General features: G+C 44.5%; 1 protein-coding gene across 1 annotated transcript in view; it reads left to right on the forward strand.

Annotated features, from left to right (window-relative positions):
- LOC137420693 (rho-related BTB domain-containing protein 2-like) overlaps positions 1 to 19,363 on the forward strand; it is a 149,300-nt gene that overhangs the window by 82,345 nt on the left and 47,592 nt on the right. The window contains 2 exon segments of the mRNA XM_068105972.2: positions 8,218 to 8,377; positions 17,937 to 18,025. Coding sequence (XP_067962073.2) covers positions 8,218 to 8,377; positions 17,937 to 18,025 — 249 coding nt within the window.

Genomic DNA, 19,363 nt, shown 5'->3' on the forward strand with positions numbered 1-19,363 from the left:
TAGGCCATGTCTATTCATCGCAAGGCAACACATTACAGGAAGATGTGTCGATGTGGAGGATGTGTAAATCAGTAAGCCTCTTTACAGTAAGCTGTAACAGTAAGTAAGATTACATGACAGGAGGCCATGACAGTGTAAGTCAATTACAGTAAGTCTGTTCCTGCCTTGGCTCCCAAGGGTACATGGTCGATCCACAATAGATCCATGCCATGGAATTGCCGAGGGAGAGAACCGACGAGAGCCATAACGAGAGTTACGCGATACCCCGGAGTCCCCCTGTTTTGAAATCACGAGACTCGAGCGCTCTCTGACGGCAGCTCGTACGAAGTACAAGCTCCGGCAAATAGTACGAAGTACAAGCTCCGGCAAACTCGTTTGCCACGAGTGCCCTCCGTAGGCTGCCCGAACGACCGGCATGGCAGATACGACGACGCACAAAACGACCGAAATGCGCCTTCCCAGCGAAGCGCGCAGAACCCCACGGTCTAGCGACCTAGAATCGCCCGACCTGCAGCACAGCGCGCAGAGGATCGGAGAAGATCGGCTATACCGGCTATACCGGAAAGAAGATCGGCTATACCGGCTACCGTCCCGGAGGGAGTGTCCCGGAGAGAAAACGTCGAGATCGAGAAAGGGAAAACGTCTCGGATGGATCGACATCCAAGCGGATGGCCCGGAAGGATCCAAGAGGATGGCCCCGGATGGATAGATCGACATCCAAGAGGATGGCCCGGAAGGAGAGATCGACATCCAAGAGAATGGCCCTTGGATGGATAGATCGACATCCAAGAGGATGGCCCGGAAGGATCCAAGAGGATGGCCCCGGATGGATAGATCGTCACCTCACCCCCTCACTCATCCATCCACCCCCCCCCCCCCGTCGTGAAGTGCGAGATAACAGCCGCGCATCGCGCACCGAAGGCGAGCGACCTTCACAGTCTGGGTCAGAGGGAACGCAATCAGGCAACGGCCGGGCGAGGCGTCTCGCAGTCTCGAAATGTGTGGAGGCGAGCCAGGAGACCTGTCCTAGAAGCAACAAGCCCAGAGTCAAGGGCGATCCGGCGGGCCGGTGCCCACGTGGCTTGCTCAGGAGACGAGGGAGTCGGGCGCAACGCTCAATGTTACCGTGTCATGGGGTCACCGTGCACCCCCAAATGCCTCGTGCCTTATCGATTAACGGCATAAGTCCGCGATGTTGGCTAGTCGCCCTCGAAGGCCGCCACGTTATGACACGCACTTTGGGGCAGGGGCGGTCAGATTACTATCTGTAGAGAGGTACCCAGGTAGACGAACTCTGATGACGCAAGCGCGGGAAACAGTTAAATGGTGCTGGAAAGCAAACGCGTGATTTAGTCGATGACGTCATCAATTGGTTCGGGCGCGTGCGGGCGGGTTTGACGGCGAGTTCCAGCTGAGCGGTATCCCCAGACGGAGTAAAGAAGCACTCCGAAATCTAAAGTCTCGCGTCCATTGGGCAGCAGCATTCGAGCGGGCTCGAGATCGGTGTACGGAATACGAACCCGGCCGACGAGCGAAAAGTATTATCTAGGGCACCGCGTACGAGGGAAACCGAAAGTTGAGCTCGGCCCGTTGAACCAGTGCGGCTTCGCCGAGTCGAGAGGGCGAGCATGCTTGGCAGCGATAGACTGCACGACCTGAAGTAGCGTCTCGTTTGTTTAGCTGTCGGGTCAAAGGATCGAATACATATCACGCCCTGAAGTAGCGTCTCGTTTGTTTAGCTTTCGGGTCAAAGGATCGAATACATATCACGCCCTGAAGTAGCGTCTCGTTTGTTTAGCTTTCGGGCCGTGTTTTGTCCGGAGTTTTAGACATAGATAGTCATATAGAATACACATGGTATACGATCATCTATCATAAGCATAAGCCCGAGTGTCGTGAAAGGCTGATAGTCATATAGAATACACATGGTATACGATCATCTATCATAAGCATAAGCCCGAGTGTCGTGAAAGGCTATGAAGGTCCCGCTCGACGTCCTTAGAAACTCATCCGTGCTGCGACGAGTCCTCGCATGGTGCCAAGCGAGCCTCCATTGAGGCGATTCCGGGCAGCGGAGTTCGCCGGCCTCGTTGAGTAGCCACATGTAGGTGGGATTTCGACGAGCCGCGATCAGAATCGCCGGCCTCGCAGAGTGGTGCCCGCGAAGGGCGCAGTGCCCGAGCAGCCGGAGTGAGCCGGCCGTGTGAGGCACGGCGTGATTCCGACGAGCAGTGCGCGATTCGCGCGGAGGAGGTGGTTCCACCGAGAAGCGAGTGGTCAGGGTGAGCCGGCCGTGTGAGGCACGGCGTGATTCCGACGAGCAGTGCGCGATTCGCGCGGAGGAGGTGGTTCCACCGAGAAGCGAGTGGTCAGGGTGAGCCGGCCGTGTGAGGCACGGCGTGATTCCGACGAGCAGTGCGCGATTCGCGTGGAGGAGGTGGTTCCACCGAGAAGCGAGTGGTCAGGGTGAGCCGGCCGTGTGAGGCACGGCGTGATCCCGAGGAGCAGTGCGCGATCCGCGCGGAGGAGGTGGTTCCACCGAGAAGCGAGTGGTCAGGGTGAGCCGGCCGTGTGAGGCACGGCGTGATCCCGACGAGCAGTGCGCGATCCGCGCGGAGGAGGCGATTCCACCGAGCAGCGAGTGGTCGGAGTGTGCCGGCCCGCGCGGAGGAGGCGATTCCACCGAGCAGCGAGTGGTCGGAGTGTCCGGCCCGTGCGGAGGAGGCGATTCCACCGAGTAGCGAGTGGTCGGAGTGTGGAGGCATGGCCGACATGGGAGTCGTGATCACTCGCATGGGAATCTCATCTCGGGCCGAGGCACGCAAATCTAGGATGATTCTCTCGGACGGAGCCGTTAGCGTTTCGAGCATTCGAGGCTAGACTCATACCTTCAGCGCCAAGCGGGTCCGTCGTTCCGACGGGGTTGTGGCCCAGGACATTTCCCAGTGGCCTCCTTCAGCAGGCGCCTTGCCGGAGTCCGTCATGCCTGCTCTGGCGTTCGGGCCTCAGGAGAGCAGTTTGCGTTTTGATGACGCGGTCCCGCAAAAGGCTTGCGAGGTCCCCATCGCATCCGGTCCTTTTGAGGCAGACCGGCGGCGAGTGTAGTCGGAGCACCGTAGCTGGAGCTAGCTCGACGGGTCCTCCGCCGGTCATTCTTCTCCGAGGTGGGCCTCGCAGGAGCGCGGAGAATGTCGGGAACGCTCGTCTGTGATCTGCGTTCATCCGGCCCGGTAGACTTGTGGTCAGCCATTCCGGCGATCTAAATGATATTAAATGTCGTGAAAATCAAGCTCAGACACGACTTGACCTCTGGGTAGGTTTAATATCATTTAGATCTGTAGTACATCCTGTAAGAATACATGCATGCAACAGGCATTAAAATCAGAGTATTTCATGAGCAGCAATGGTTGATTCAATATAACAATGGTCCTACAGAGAGGACAGTCAGCGTAGCATTTAGGGGCGTACATACCATTCAAACTACAGGACTATGTCACAGTGAGTTCCGCTGGAGTGTCCGCAGGAGTGTCCGCGCGCCCCGGTTATCCCGGGTCTTATAGACGCCCCTTCCGTAGCGAGCACACCCTGGGTTCACCTTGGTATAATTTCACTACACACCCCATGTAAAGTTTTGACTTTTTCAACATATTTCAACATACAGCTATTTGATCTTCATTTCAAAAATATTGATAGATAAAGGTGATATAATATAACAAATATCATGAAACATTTACATTTTGTAGTCCATTGTATAATTTAAACAAACATAAATGCAAATTTCGCGTGTGGAAAAAGTAAGTACACCCCTACAATTCTCACTACTTCAAATACCTAAAATTAGAATCAGGTGCACCAGCTCAGGTGCAAATGATTAGAACATCGTTAGAGAGGATCTTGGAGGAACCTGTCTTATTTAAACCTCAGACATTTAGTTTGGTTTGCTCTTTGTTGTTGAAGTGTGCGGCGTCACCATGCCTAGATCAAAAGAGCTCTCTGAGGCCTTCAGAAAGAAGGTTATAGATGCCTACGAGTCTGGGAAGAGATTTAAAAAGATTTCCAAACAATTTCAAATCAATCATTCGACTGTCCGGAAGATCATCTACAAGTGGAGAAGATTCCAAACAACTGCCAACTTGTTCAGGCCAGGCTGCCCCAGCAAGTTCAGCCCGAGAGCAGACCGCAAGATGCTGAAAGAAGTCTCTAAGAACCCCAGAATGTCATCACGGGACCTACAGGTAGCTCTTGCCACTGTTGATGTCAAAGTGCACAAGTCTACCATTAGAAAGGGGCTGCACAAATTTGATCTACCTGGGAGGTGTGCCAGGAGGAAACCTTTGCTGTCCAGAAACAACATCAAGGCAAGACTAAAGTTTGCCAAAGAACACCTAGGCAAAGACCAGCACTTCTGGAACAATGTGCTCTGGACAGATGAGTCAAAGGTAGAGCTATTTGGCCACAGTACCAGAAGACATGCTTGGCGAAAACCAAAGACAGCATTTGACCAGAAGAACTTGATACCAAACGTAAAGCATAGTGGTGGAAATATTATGGTTTGGGGCAGCTTTGCTGCATCAGGGCCTGGGCAGCTCACCATCATATAATCCAATATGAATTCTTCATTGTACCAGAGGGTGCTTGAGGATAATGTGAGGCCATCTGTCGGAAAGTTGAAGCTCAACCGAAGGTGGACCTTGCAACATGACAATGACCCTAAACATACCAGTAAATCCACCAAGGAATGGCTGAAAAGAAAGAAATGGAGGGTTCTGGAATGGCCAAGTCGAAGCCCGGATCTAAATCCCATCGAGATGTTGTGGGGGGATTTGAAATGAGCTGTGCATGCAAGAAACCCCTCAAACATCGCACAGCTGAAAGAATTCTGCATGGAGGAGTGGGCAAAATTTTCTCCCAGTCGATGCCAGAGACTGGTAGACAGTTATAAGAAACGCCTACTTGAGGTTGTTTCTGCCAAGGGGGGCAATACCACCTATAAGGGTGTACATACTTTTTCCACATGCGAAATTTGCATTTATGTTTATTTAAATTATACAATTGACTACAAAATGTAAATGTTTCATGATATTTGTTGTATTATATCACCTTTATCTGGTGTTGGGCTAGCGGCTAGGGTGCCAGCTTAGGATCCTAGGATCCTGGGTTTGAATCCCGGTCGATCGCTGAATTAACGCCAGGGGGGTTGACTCAGCCTGTCATCCTTCCGAGGTCGGCTAATTGAGTACCAGTTCACTGGTAATTCCCTGTGTCGTAAAAAGGCGACAAACAGGGTTGGCGGCAGGAAGGGCATCCGGCCGTAAAACATTGCTTCAAAAAGGGGACCAAAAAACAACAACAACCACGGTCCCAGAAAAAGGCCAACCCCCGCTTTGCGGGGAAAAATGGCCTCTAAACGGTGGTTAGTTATATCACCTTTATCTATCAATATTGTTGAAATGAAGATCAAATAGCTGTATGTTGAAATATGTTGAAAAAGTCAAAACTTTACATGGGGTGTACTTACTTTTTCACGTGACTGTATATATTTATTTATTTATTATTATTATTTTTTTTTGAGGGTGAAAAACGGGTGCGGATAATACACCAGAAAATACGGTATTGTAGAACCAAACCGTATGGAGACATTTGTCAGGTACTTGATATTCCTGTTCTCTGTGAGATGCTCAAACAGCTCTCCCTCAATTTTGGCAATGTACTCTTAAAATAAAATATGCAGAGATTGGCTCCCCTTAAATAGGAACAATAACTTGAGGAACTCTGACATGTTATTTACTATTAGATGTTGATCCAATCACTACAAGTGCTGTCCAATCCCCTTCTTGACCTCCATTTTGAACAAGAATTGGATGAGGTCCTTGTATTAATTACGAGTTTGGCATCTATTGTGTTTTGCTAGATATGTGATTTTTTTTTTCTTGGTTTTACGTCAATTTTATCCTATTTATTCTGTATTTAACGTTTATGGTGTTTTTATATATTTAGCTCACCTGGAACGGAGTGGAAGGGGAGCTTATGCGATGGCGCGTTGTCCGTCCGTCTGTCCGTAAACACTTGAAACTTCTTCTCTGAAACCGCTGATGGGATTGCGACCATATTTGGCACAAATTATATTTGTTGTGTTGTGACTAAAGTTTGTTCACGACACGAAGAAAATCGGGGTTTAAGGGGGTTTACCAGGGTCAAAGTGGATCCAGATTGGATCCCCCAAAATATGAATTTGCTTTTTCCTCTGAAACTACACACACTATTAAGATGAAACGTGACCACAACCTTCATCACCCATGGTGTACCGAAGTTTGTTCACGGCATTAAAAAAATCTGCCCCTTTGGGAGTCTAAGGGGGGCTTGCCCCCCAAAATAGTTATTTGCTTTCTTATCAGAAACTACATATGCAATTCTGATGAAACTTGACCACAACCTTAATCACCCGTGATGCACCAAAGTTTGTTCCTGGCATTAAAAAAAATCGGGGTCTTAGGCGGTCTATGGGGGAGGGGAGCTTGCACCCCAAAATAGGTATTTTTGTGTTCGTCTAATGATTACGTTAATATGATTCTACATGCTGCCCTGTCTTCTAGCAACCATGGAAATAGGTTTAAAATACCTTTTGTCAGTGCAGTATACTGTTTCTTCTACCAGGTGAGCACCAGGGGTATTGCCCCTATTTTTTTTTATTAGTATTATTTTATTTTTTCTTGTAATCTTACTAAAATATGCAATTTGGCGTCTGTCTGATGATTTTTTTTGACCGCGATACATTCCGTCGTTACTTATCTAATCTCAACCAAACTTGACAGGATGACTAAGTGTTACACAATGAAGGTTGTAGCGCATTCATTTGCCCGTCTCCCCAAGGGGGTTTTCTCCCCCGAGCAGGTTTTCCCCGCCATTGCCGCTATTGGTGTTCCGTGTTGAGGTGTATATCCGTGTTAAGTTAGCTTTATCGTGGCGTTTTTCCAAGGCTGCTTCTAATAACAAAACGAAAGATGATAGCATAATATTAACGTTATTACAAAACAATATTAATAATAATTATGTCCCACATCCACATGGGGTTTTTTCCTCCTTGTACAAATGTCATGTCAACGTTTATAAATAGGTTATCATGGTGTTTTTGTGGGAACAACAGCCCAATGGCCTCTACCAGAAGTAAAAATATTATAAACCATAAGCACGTATGATTAGCTTTTTAAACAGTCGCTAATGCTTTTTATAACAATAAACAAAGAAATTTGGAGGAATCACATCACTCAATGCTTGTCTCGTCGCTGAACGCACCCGTTGTCTAATGACCTGATCTAACATGTTATAATGTCATGTATGATCTGATCCTTTCAATGATCTGATCTGACATGTTATGATATGTATATTGTGATCCTTTTAATGACATGATCTAACATGTTATAATATGCATGGTCTGATCCTTTCAATGACCTGATATAACATGTTATAATATGCACGGTCTGATCCTTTCAATGACCTGATCTACCATGTTATAATATCATGCATGTTCTCATCCTTTCAATAAAAATTCCCTTTTTTAAGACAATTTTCACTGCTAGAGCGGGGGTTTTCCTTGCGGCCCCCATGACGATCATTATCATTCACTTTTTGAGGCAATGTTTTTATGGCCGGATGCCCTTCCTGACGCCAACCTTTTAGTCACCTCTCACGGCATGCAGGGATACGGTGTACCTATTCTAAACCGGGACATACACCGGCACATTCATCCCAGAAAGCTGGTACTCAATTGTGTCGACCTCGGAAAGATGACAGGCTGAGTCAACCCCCTGGTGTTAATTCAACAATCGACCGGGATTCGAACTCAGGATCCGAGGATCCCAAGCCAGCACCCTAACCGCTTAGCCAACACCAGGCGATGTTCTCATCCTTGCATTGGCCTCATCTAACATAAGTAATAGTAATAATAATTGGCAATAATAAGGTTAATAACATGATTTCCCCTGCCGCTCCCATATTAAACGGGTGTACCCGTATTTGTACATTGACTAATTCAGCCTATGTCTGCGAGTCTTTTTGAAATAAATCTATACATGTATATATGTATATTTTTTAGGTAACAAGCAAGTGCTATTTCTCCAATTTAAATTATTTTGTTCAGAAGCAATCTGACATGGTTGGTTTTTTTTTTCTCACGATATGTGGGGAACAAAATTAAATGATTATCTCTTCCATTTCTAGGTTTCTTTTCCCGGAACCACGCAGGCCTGCATGCAGATAGTTCTGGAATTCCTCTACACCAATCGGAATTCCTCTACACCAAACAGCCTGCAGGTTAATGTTGTTGATCTCATCGCACTGGCCAATCGATTGTGCCTCCCTCAGCTAGTTGCTCATACAGGTAAGATGTGTGTCTCAGCCTAGGTTTTCGAACAGTGATAGTAAATTGCAGAGTATGTTTGTGTTCCAAGTCGGACGTATCGTGCAAAACAAGACTTCAATCCCATGCTGTTGCATTTGCCTTTCATTTGCTTTATCCTCCACAATAAGGTTTTCTTGTTTTCTAAAATATGACATACTTCACATATAGTGTGCATTACTTTTCTGGTGTCGAAGGCTCATGTGACTGTTTAGTTGGCCCGTTAACATGACCATATTTGTTCCGTTCAAATTGGCAGAGAGGCAGAGAGGCAGAGACAGAGAGGCAGACCATTCATAATGATAGAAACAAAATGCAAAAAAAAACTTGGCATTACTTTTTATTTTGCTTGTTTTAATGCACTTTCTTTTTTACTACAAATTGAAAAACAAAAATAAACCAGAATGGCACTTGGTAGAGCACATTTCTCCACCAGGCTGAACCGCTTACGTTTTGTTTCCCCACTGATAGGCCAGAACTGGATCCATTGCTGCACGACCTGTTAGCAACAGGTGTCACCTGCCACGCGAACACATTGTCTCTGCCCTGCTGATCACCAGTCAGGAGGTTTGCAGTCACGAATATTAAATTTAGCCAAAGAAGCAATTTGACCCAATGACATGACGCTGATGCCATGTGCATAAATTATACTAACACATCACCTCCAAACTAGGAGGCATCGGTATGGTACCCCAGCCTTTGAAGACTGAGATTAAAGCTCTATGTTCACAAATAAAGGCAGAGATGGCGATATAGATTTCACCCTTATGGGCTCATCAGGATATAAACTCTATGTATGTATGTATGTATATATATATATATATATATATATATATATATATATGTATATTATATATATTTATATTATATATATATATGTATATTGTGTATTATATATATGTGTGTGTATATATATGTGTGTGTGTGTGTGTGTGTGTGTGTGTGTGTGTGTGTGTGTGTGTGTGTGTGTGTGTGTGTGTGTGTGTGTGTGTGTGTGTGTGTGTGTGTGTGTGTGTGTGTGTGTGTGTGTGTGTGTGTGTGTGTGTGTGTGTGTGTGTGTGTGTGTGTGTGTGTGTGTGTGTGTGTGTGTGTACAGACTTGGCATTTAATATGGAATTTTTTTTTTTTCTTGACTTGGGTTTACTTTCTTAACTCAGTGTATCAATCTAGTGAGTTTCTTTTACACTTTGGTGATTTATTTGTTAAAAGAACCATGTCACTGATTGTCTGTCGCAGCAAGAAGTCAACAACAGGATTATATCACAGGTGGCGTGGCAAAATGTACGGACAGGTGCATTTGATGATTGGCTTCACAGTCGGGTATACAAGGGTTGTTGCGTTCTGTATTAGTGGAAAACAACTGCTGCACGTCTCCAAAAGTTATTGCCGCTTCCTCTGGAGATGGTCCGTCAACTCGACAATGCTGTTTGTCATGGAGTGGTGGCTTTACGAAATTACGGCATGAAACAGCGTGCTATTGCTCGGCAGTATGGCATCACTCAAGGTCAGGTGTCAAAGATCCTGAAACGAAATGCTCAGCGGGGTGTCCCTACTCCAATACCGAGGCCAGGACGTCCCCGCAGAACCACAAGGAGGGATGATCGCCAGCTGCACCGGTTAGTCTGCAATGGCCGTACCAAGTCAGCTAATCGGCTTAGGGCTGAGTGGCAGCAACTGACAAATGCGCCTGTATCCAGAAGGCTAGTCAACCAACGACTGGTTCAAGCAGGCTATCGTGCCAGGCATCCCCTGAGAAAGCCACGCCTGACCAGACAACACTGCCAGCGCCGATTACAGTGGGCCAGAGAGCACCGTCAATGGCAGCCAGGACACTGGAATCGCATGATCTTCAGTGACGAGTCTAGATTTCTGGTCTATCATCAAGATGGTCGCGTCCGAGTGTGCAGACAAGTGCATGAAGCCTACATCAAAGATTGTATAGTGCCAAAAGTCCAAGCTGGAGGTGGTGGGGTGACCGTTTGGGCTGCTTTTCATGGAGGGGGCAAAACTGACCTGGTTGTTCTGAATGGAAACCTGAACCAGTTCAAGCACAGGGCCATTCTGGAAGAAACATTGCTTCCTTTTGCTCGTGCAGCCTTTCGAGGAAACCTTGTCTTCCAAGATGACAATGCACGGCCTCATCGTGCTCGCATGATCCAACACTTTCTTGCTGACTGTGGTGTAGAGCATATGGAGTGGCCTGCCATGTCCCCGGATATGAATCCGATAGAGAACATGTGGGCAGAATTAACGCATCAAATCGACCACTTGGACCAGCAGCCGACCTCTGTGCGTGAATTGCAGCAGGCTATTGTCACTGCATGGCAAGCGATTCCTGTCCAAACCTTGGCAAATCTCGTGAACAGCATGACTCAACGTGTACGTGCTCTCCTGAATGCTCGTGGGGGTTACACGAAGTACTGAACTGTAATTTTACTGTCCGTAATCCCAGTCGTAATTTAACTTTTGTTTTTGTTTTAAAAAAAATTTGGCAAATGTGCAAAATCTAGAGATACTTCTGGAAAACGTACAGAAGTTTAACACAGTACTGTCCATGAATTGAGTTCGATATCAGTTTACATCACTTTCAAGGATCAATTTATTTGTTTCGAAATGTCAAATGTGGTTTTTGTTTCTATTAAAGGTCACATTAACAAAATCTAGAATACTTTCAACATAATTCCAATGAACTTTTGGTTCTAAGACATCTTCAAAAGTAAGTTCACCCCCAAAAAAAAAAATTCCATATTAAATGCCAAGTCTGTGTGTGTGTATATATATATATATATATATATATATATATATATATATATATATATATATATATATATATATATATATATATATATATATACATACACACACACACAATATATACATATATATGTGTGTATCTATATATATACAGTCACGTGAAAAAGTAAGTACACCCCATGTAAAGTTTTGACTCTTTCAACATATTTCAACATACAGCTATTTGATCTTCATTTCAACAATATTGATAGATAAAGGTGATATATCATAACAAATATCATGAAACATTTACATTTTGTAGTCCATTGTATATTTTAAATAAACATAAATGCAAATTTCGCATGTGGAAAAAGTAAGTGCACCCCTACATTTATCACTGCTTCAAATATCTAAAATTAGAATCAGGTGCACCAGCTCAGGTGCAAATGATTAGAACATCGTTAGAGAGGATCTTGGAGGAACGTGTCTTATTTAAACCTCAGACATTTAGTTTGGTTTGCTCTTTGTTATTGAAGTGTGCGGCGTCACCATGCCTAGATCAAAACAGCTCTCTGAGGCCTTCAGAAAGAAGGTTATAGATGCCTACGAGTCTGGGAGTGGATTTAAAAAGATCTCAAAACAATTTCAAATCAACCATTCGACTGTCCAGAAGATCATCTACAAGTGGAGAAGATTCCAGACAACTGCCAACTTGTTCAGGCCAGGCCGCCCCAGCAAGTTCAGCCCGAGAGCAGACTGCAAGATGCTGAAAGACGTCTCTAAGAACCCCAGAATGTCATCACGGGACCTACAGGTAGCTCTTGCCATTGTTGATGTCAAAGTGCACGAGTCTACCATTAGAAAGAGGCTGCACAAATTTGATCTCCATGGGAGGTGTGCCAGGAGGAAACCTTTGCTGTCCAGAAAGAACATCAGGGCAAGACTAAAGTTTGCCAATGAACACCTCGGCAAAGACCAGCACTTCTGGAACAATGTGCTCTGGACAGATGTCAAAGGTAGAGCTATTTGGCCACAGTACCAGAAGACATGTTTGACGAAAACCAAAGACAGCATTTGACAACAAGAACCTGATACCAACTGTAAAGCATGGTGGTTAAAATATTATGGTTTGGGGCAGCTTTGCTGCATCAGGGCCTGGGCAGCTCACCATCACAGAATCCACAATGAATTCTTCATTGTACCAGAGGGTGCTTGAGGATAATGTGAGACCATCTGTCGGAGAGTTGAAGCTCAACCGAAGGTTGACTTTGCAACATGACAATTTTTTTTTTTTTTTTTTTTTTTTTTTTTGTATACAAGATCGAGGCTCGTGAAAGAGCTAACAATAATCACAAAAAAGACAAACCGACACACAAAACACAAAAAAACAAGGGGAGCGGCAGACAAGATGGGGAGAGAGGGGGAAGGACACAAACACAACATTTGAGAGCAGGGACATCGGGAGGACTTGGGGGGAAGTGGGAGAGGAATAAAACATATGAACGCTGCAAGGACTCTGGGGTGAATTACCGGGGGTAGAAAAGATCAAGGTTTTCGATGGGGGAAGATAAGAGATGGTGGTGAACAGCTGTTTTAAAGACCTGGAGGGAGGAGTGGGATTGAATGGAGTGGGGGAGTTTGTTCCAGAGGCGGGAGAAAAGGGGAATGAAAGAGTGAAGGTGAGCAGAGAGCCTAGACTTTGGCAGTTTAACCATAAGAGGGTTGCAGGCAGATCTTGTGCGACCTGAAGGAATATTTGGGGGACAGAGCACAGAGAGAGCTGGGGGAGCAAGGCCAGAGAGGAGTCGGTAGAAGACAGAAAGACCACCAACCTGCCTGCGGTGAGTGAGTGAAAGGCCCTCGGAGTTGACTACATCGCAGGAGATTCCAATGATTCTGAAAGCTTTGGCCTCAACAGCGTGAAGCCGAGCAAGGTGTGAGGCAGGAGCACCAGCCCAGAGGGGGGAACAGTATTCCATTGAGCTGCGGATGAAAGCCTTGTATGTGGTGAGGAGCTCAGGTGTGCCAAGGAAGGACTTCGCACGACGGAGGATGCCCAGTCGGCGACTGGCTTTGGAGGCCAGCTTGGAAATGTGGTTTTCCCAAGAAAGATCATGGCAGATAGTGAGACCCAAAAGCTTGAGCGACAGAACTTCTTGGAGAGGATTGTTGAGAAAGTAGATGGGAGGGTTGTCCAGTCGGTCCTTTCGGAGAGACATTGTAAGAGTGTGAGATTTGTCAGGATTGAAAGACATGTTCCACTTGTTTGACCAGTCTGTGATTTTGTCCAGGTCTGCAGAGAGTGAGGAGGCTGCAGACTGCCGATCTGAGGGATGAGGAATGGAGCGGCAGATAGTGGAGTCATCAGCAAAGAGATAGAGAGGATTTTCCAGAGAGTCGGAGAGGTCATTGATGAAGACCAGAAATAGCACAGGGCCCAGAACACTGCCTTGGGGAACTCCAGCCAGAACAGGAAGGGAAGATGAGAGAAATCCATTCAGGGCCACACGTTGCCTACGACCAGAGAGGAAATCCGCAAGCCATGAGTGGAGATTTCCCTGAATACCATAGGAGGTGAGTTTGGTGAGCAGAGCTGGGTGCCAGACTGTATCGAAGGCACGTGATATGTCAAGTGAGACAGCTCTGATTTCCTGTTTGGCATTGAGGACCTCCATCCATTGTTGAGACAGCAGAAGCAACATGTCCAGAGTAGAATGACCTGGTCTGAATCCAAATTGATGATCAGAGATCAAGCCATTGGAGAAGAGGAAGGATTTGATATCTGAAGCAATGATGGATTCCATGACTTTGCTGATAATTGGGAGCAGGCTGATTGGTCTGTAGTTGCAAGGATCTGTTTTTGCACCTTTTTTGTGTAAAGCGGTAATGTTTGCTGACGCTAAATGACGCTAAACATACCAGTAAGTCCACCAAGGAATGGCTGAAAAGAAACAAATGGAGGGTTCTGGAATGGCCAAGTCAAAGCCCGGATCTAAATCACATCGAGATGTTGTGGGGGGATTTGAAACGAGCTGTGCATGCAAGAAACCTGAGATAGCCAAAGCAAATTGAGTACCAGTTCACTGGTAATTCCCTGTGTGTTGCAAGAGGCGACTAACAGGGTTGGCGGCAGGAAGGGCATCCGGCCATAAAACATCGCTTCTAAAAGGGGACCCTGGTGCCTGAAAAAGGGGACCACGGTGACCAAAAAGTCCAACCCCTGCTCTGCAGGGAAAAATGGCCTCTAAAGGTGGTTCTTTCTTGTTTCTTTGTGCATGCAAGAAACCCCTCAAACATCACACAGCTGATATAATTCTGCATGGAGGAGTGGGCAAAAATTTCTTGCAGTTGATGTCAGAGACTGGTAGACAGTTTTAGAAACGCCTACTTGAGGTTGTTTCTGCCAAAGGGGGCAATACCACCTATTAGAGCCAAGCGGGTGTACTTACTTTTCCACATGCGAAATTTGCATTTATGTTTATTTAAATTGTACAATGGACTACAAAATGTAAATGTTTCATGATATTTGTTATATTATATCAGCTTTATGTATCAATATTGTTGAAATGAAGATGAAATAGCTGTATGTTGAAATATGTTGAAAAAGTCAAAACTTTACATGGGGTGTACTTACTTTTTCACGTGACTGTATATATATGACGTGACTTTTTCACGTGACTGTATTTTCTGTATGTATGTATGTATGCATGTATGTATATATGTATATATATGTAATGTATGGTTGCGGCTTATGGAATAGCTATTCAAATTGATGTTAAACTGGGATGACATGGAATTTCGACCACTGGCTGAATCATTATAGGAAGACTTTACAGTGCACCTTCAGAAAGTATTCACACCCTCGATTTTTTTTTTCTTCACATTTTATGTTATGGCCTGAATTTTAAATAGACTAAATTGAGATTTTTTGTCACTGATCCACACATAATAAATACCCCATGGTGTGAAATTGGAATTTTTGATGTATCTGTAAAAATGATGTAAAAATGAAAAAGAAATATCTAATTTACATAAGTGTTCAGCTCTCCGAGTCAATACTTCATAGAAGTGCCTTTGACAGTGATTGCAGCTTTGAGTCTTCTTTCTTGGGTATGTCCATCAGCTTTGCACATCTGGATTTGGGGAGTTTCTCCCATTCGTCCTTGCAGATTTGCTCAAGCTCTGTCAAGTTGGATGGGAAGTGCCGGTGAACAGCAATCTTCAAGTCTTTCCATAGATTCTCAATGGGATTAGAGTGTAGGCTTTGGCTGGGCCACTCAAGAACTTTCATGTTCTTATTCTGAGGCCATTCCAGTGTTGCTTTGGCTGTATGCTTGGGTCATTGTCCTGTTGGAACATAAATCTTCACCACATTCTCAGGTCTTTAGCACTCTGAAGAAGGTTCCCCCCCAAGGATTTGCCTGTATTCGGCTCCATTCATTGTACCTTAGAAGTCTCCCTGTCACTGCCGCTGAAAAGCATCATAGCATAATGCTGCCATCACCATGCTTCAAGGTAGGGATGGTGTTGGATGGGTGATGAGCTGTGCTCTCTTTCTGTGAGATGTAGCACTTTGCATTCAGGCCAAAGAGTTCAATTTTTGTTTCATCAGACCACAGAATATTTTGCCTCATGGTCTCAGAATCTTTCACGTGCCTTTTTGCAAACACCAGGTGTGCTATCATGTGCCTTTTTCAGGAGTGGCTTCCGTCTTGCCACTCTCCCATAAAGCCTTGATTTGTGAAGTGCTGCAGAGACTGCTGGCCCTCCGGAACGTTCTCCCATCTCTGCCAAGGAACTATATAATTCTGTCAGAGTGGTCATTGGGTTCTTGGTCATCTCCCTGACCAAGGTCCGTCTTGCCCAGTTGCTCAATTTGGTTTGACGGCCAGCTCTAGAAAGAGTCTGGGTGGTTCCATATTCTTTCCATTTCCCAATGATGGAGCTCACTGTGCTCTTGGGAACTTTCAACACGAGAAATTGTTTTATACCTTTCACCAGATCTATGCCTCCTCACAATTATATCACAGAGTTATACGGACAGTTCCTTGGACTTAATGGTAGAGTTTCTGCTCTGACATGCACTGTCAACTGTGGGACCTTATGCAGAAAGGTATGTTTCTTTCTAAATTCTGTCCAATCAATTGAATTGGACACAGGTAGACTCAGATCATCCTTGAGATGTCTCCACAACTTGATTGACGGAAATTGGATGCACCTGAGCTCATTTTGAGGGTCATAGCAAAGGAGTTTTATGTTGACTCGAGACATTTCAGCTTTTCATTTTTAATTATTTTGTGAAAATTTCTAAAACAAACAAAAAAACATATTCCACTTGTTTATTATATATATATTTATATATACAGTATATATTATATATATATATATATAAAATATCGTTTTTAGGCCCCATCTCTCAATGGTGAAGACTTGCTTAACATTGTCATATCAGCATCTTCACCAAAATTGAATCGATTCTTCCTTGTCACACACCCAACCTTTCCAAGTTTTGTCCGACTCCATCCAAAACTTTGAGATATCCTGCTCACAGACCTAGGCAGGAGTGAAACCATAACCTTCCATACACTTGAACTTGATTTTTGAATTGAAACTTGGTTCATGGATTTATTATGACAAGTTGCAGAACAAGTTTGAGTTTTGGGGCATTTCCCCAATTTTTCATTGTTATGCCATTTTTGCGTGGAACGAGAACATCAATTAGGAACCGTAAGGGGTCATGTATTGCAAAGCAATTCTCCCTCTTGTTTTTAATGTTTTTAACAATTGGCGACAGTTTTATTGATTGGTCGATTTACTGTTGCATTGCGTTATGGTTTAGTGATCTGATATGTACACCTATGGGTATTCTTTTATCCCATTAAACCAAAAACTAGTAGTGTGACTCCAAAATGATGATTAGTCGGTTGTGTACGTGCAATTGTGCCCGTTGGAATTCATTGATGCAGGGACAAAACGCAAGATGGCCAAAATAGATATTTCCAGACAATCTGTCAGTTTTGATTTTGCAAATTTCTGATTGTCCCCCGTCGCACCGCGGCGCAAAAGGGGGACTATGGTTTTCCCCTCCGTCCGTGTGTGCATCCGTTCGTCCGTCCGTGCGTGCGTGCGTCCGCCCGTCCGGGCGTGCGTGCGTAAGTGAAGGACCGAATTCTAATTTGGTGTGTGGGTGCAACCCACGTCAAAATCCAAGATGGCCACCGCCATGTATGTCTGAACCTTGTGAGCAGAATATCTTGAAAAATAAGGGAAGTACCAACTTCTAATCTGGTGTGTGGGTGTATCTAGGCATAGGGAAGAACCCTATTGAAAATTGGGTCGCCACGTCAAAATCCAAGATGGCCACCACCATACACATGTCTGAACCTTGTGAGCGAAATATCTTGAAAAATAAACGAACTACTAACTTCTAATCTGGTGTGTGGGTGTATCTACGCATAAGGAAGAACGCTATTGAAAGTTGGGTCGCCACGTCAAAATCCAAGATGGCCACCACCATATATATGTCTGAACCTTGTGAGCGAAATATCTTGAAAAATAAACGAACTACTAACTTCGAATCTGGTGTGTGGGTGTATCTACGCATAAGGGAGAACGCTATTGAAAATTGGGTCGCCACGTCAAAATCCAAGATGGCCGCCTTGCTCTTCCACTTTGTCAACTCGCGTCACTTCACCGACGGGGGACCGAGGTATAACTCTTGTTTTTAAATGGCTCTTGTTAATTGGTGTCTTTGTGGCGTGTGCTTGAGTCAACCATATACTGACTATCCTTTGGGTCCAACGTGCAGAGCATTATGCAGTACGGCACCTGATGGAACACCCCTTGAGTGGAATTGACATCGATGAGGAGGTGGTAATGCTTCTCGAGCAGGCGCAGGTGAGCCAGAAAACACCTAGACAAGGTTGATGTATTATGGTTTTCACCAAAATTTGCTCCTTCCTTTTTTGTTTACCATTACAAAATCTGAATGTCATTTTAACATTTTCATGTTAGCATCATGCTAGCTAATGGCCTGTGACTTGTTTGGGTGTCCACGTAATTGTTGCAGTTCTTGTTGAAATGGTCAGGGTTTGACCTCTTAAGGCATCTTGGGTTTAAGTTGTGGCCTTTTGTTAGATTTTCTTTTGCACACTTTATTGGAAACTTGAGGCTTTGCCTGCGCACATTGGACAGGCATGAGGGGCACTCACCTAGAGCTGTTTAGGCTGGGTTGAAATCTTGGCTCGGCTATAATCTGTCAACCTGGTGTTTCGCAGCACAATGTGTCTCTTCCCTCGGATGGATGTTAAACTGGGCGGCTCATCTTCCAGCATTAGTTGGTGGACGTAAAATATCCGATAGTGTCTCACGAAGAGTAGGTGAGCTATCGCCAGCACCCTGAATAAATTCAAAACAAGTACAGATACATTCAAAGCACACCGCCCCCATGCCAAATAATTAAATATCCTACAGCGCGGCAATACCGCAGTGCAGCTCACAGAGAGTGCATTGGGAGGGAGAGGTGTACAATAATTGATTGATTAATTGTGTAATTAAAATGAATAAAAGATTATCACAAAATATTTTCTTAATCAATTGGCTAATAGCATAACTAAACCACCAGTGCTTCATCCGAAGATGTAGCTTTTAGAAATTTAATTAAACGTCATTAATAAAAAATTAAATAATTAATTGATTAATCAATAAATAATTAATCGATTAAATGATTAATCGATAAATCAAAAATATCCTTGATAGCCACATCACTTGGTCACTGTCATGTCAAAATATTAGCTTCCCAGCTCAAAAGATGCCCAAGATATTGGCCAAATAAGAAAGAAAATAAATAAATGATTAATAATGAAAATAAATAAATAATAATCATGAAAAAATTAAATTATTAATCAATTCGGTCACAGAACACATAAACCACCACCATTTCATCAGAATCTGTAACTTGAAAAAAAAAAAAATGTAGTCATTAATCGAATAATTAAATAATTAATCGATTAATTGATTAATTAATAAATCAAAAATAGCCTTTGCAGCCAAATCACCTGATTATTGGCATGTCCAAATATCAGCTTCCTAACTCAAAAGGTGCCTGAGTTAATGGTCAGAAGAGAAAGGAAATTAATTTAATTAAATAAGTACTTAATTGAATGAATGAATGATCGTTTTAAGGCCATTTTTCCCCGCTAGAGCAGGAGTTAACCTGGCGGGCCCCATGACAAT

Source organism: Myxine glutinosa, chromosome 2 (assembly GCF_964187855.1).
Source record: "Myxine glutinosa chromosome 2, kmMyxGlut1.1, whole genome shotgun sequence".
NCBI classification, from domain to species: Eukaryota; Metazoa; Chordata; class Myxini; order Myxiniformes; family Myxinidae; genus Myxine; species Myxine glutinosa.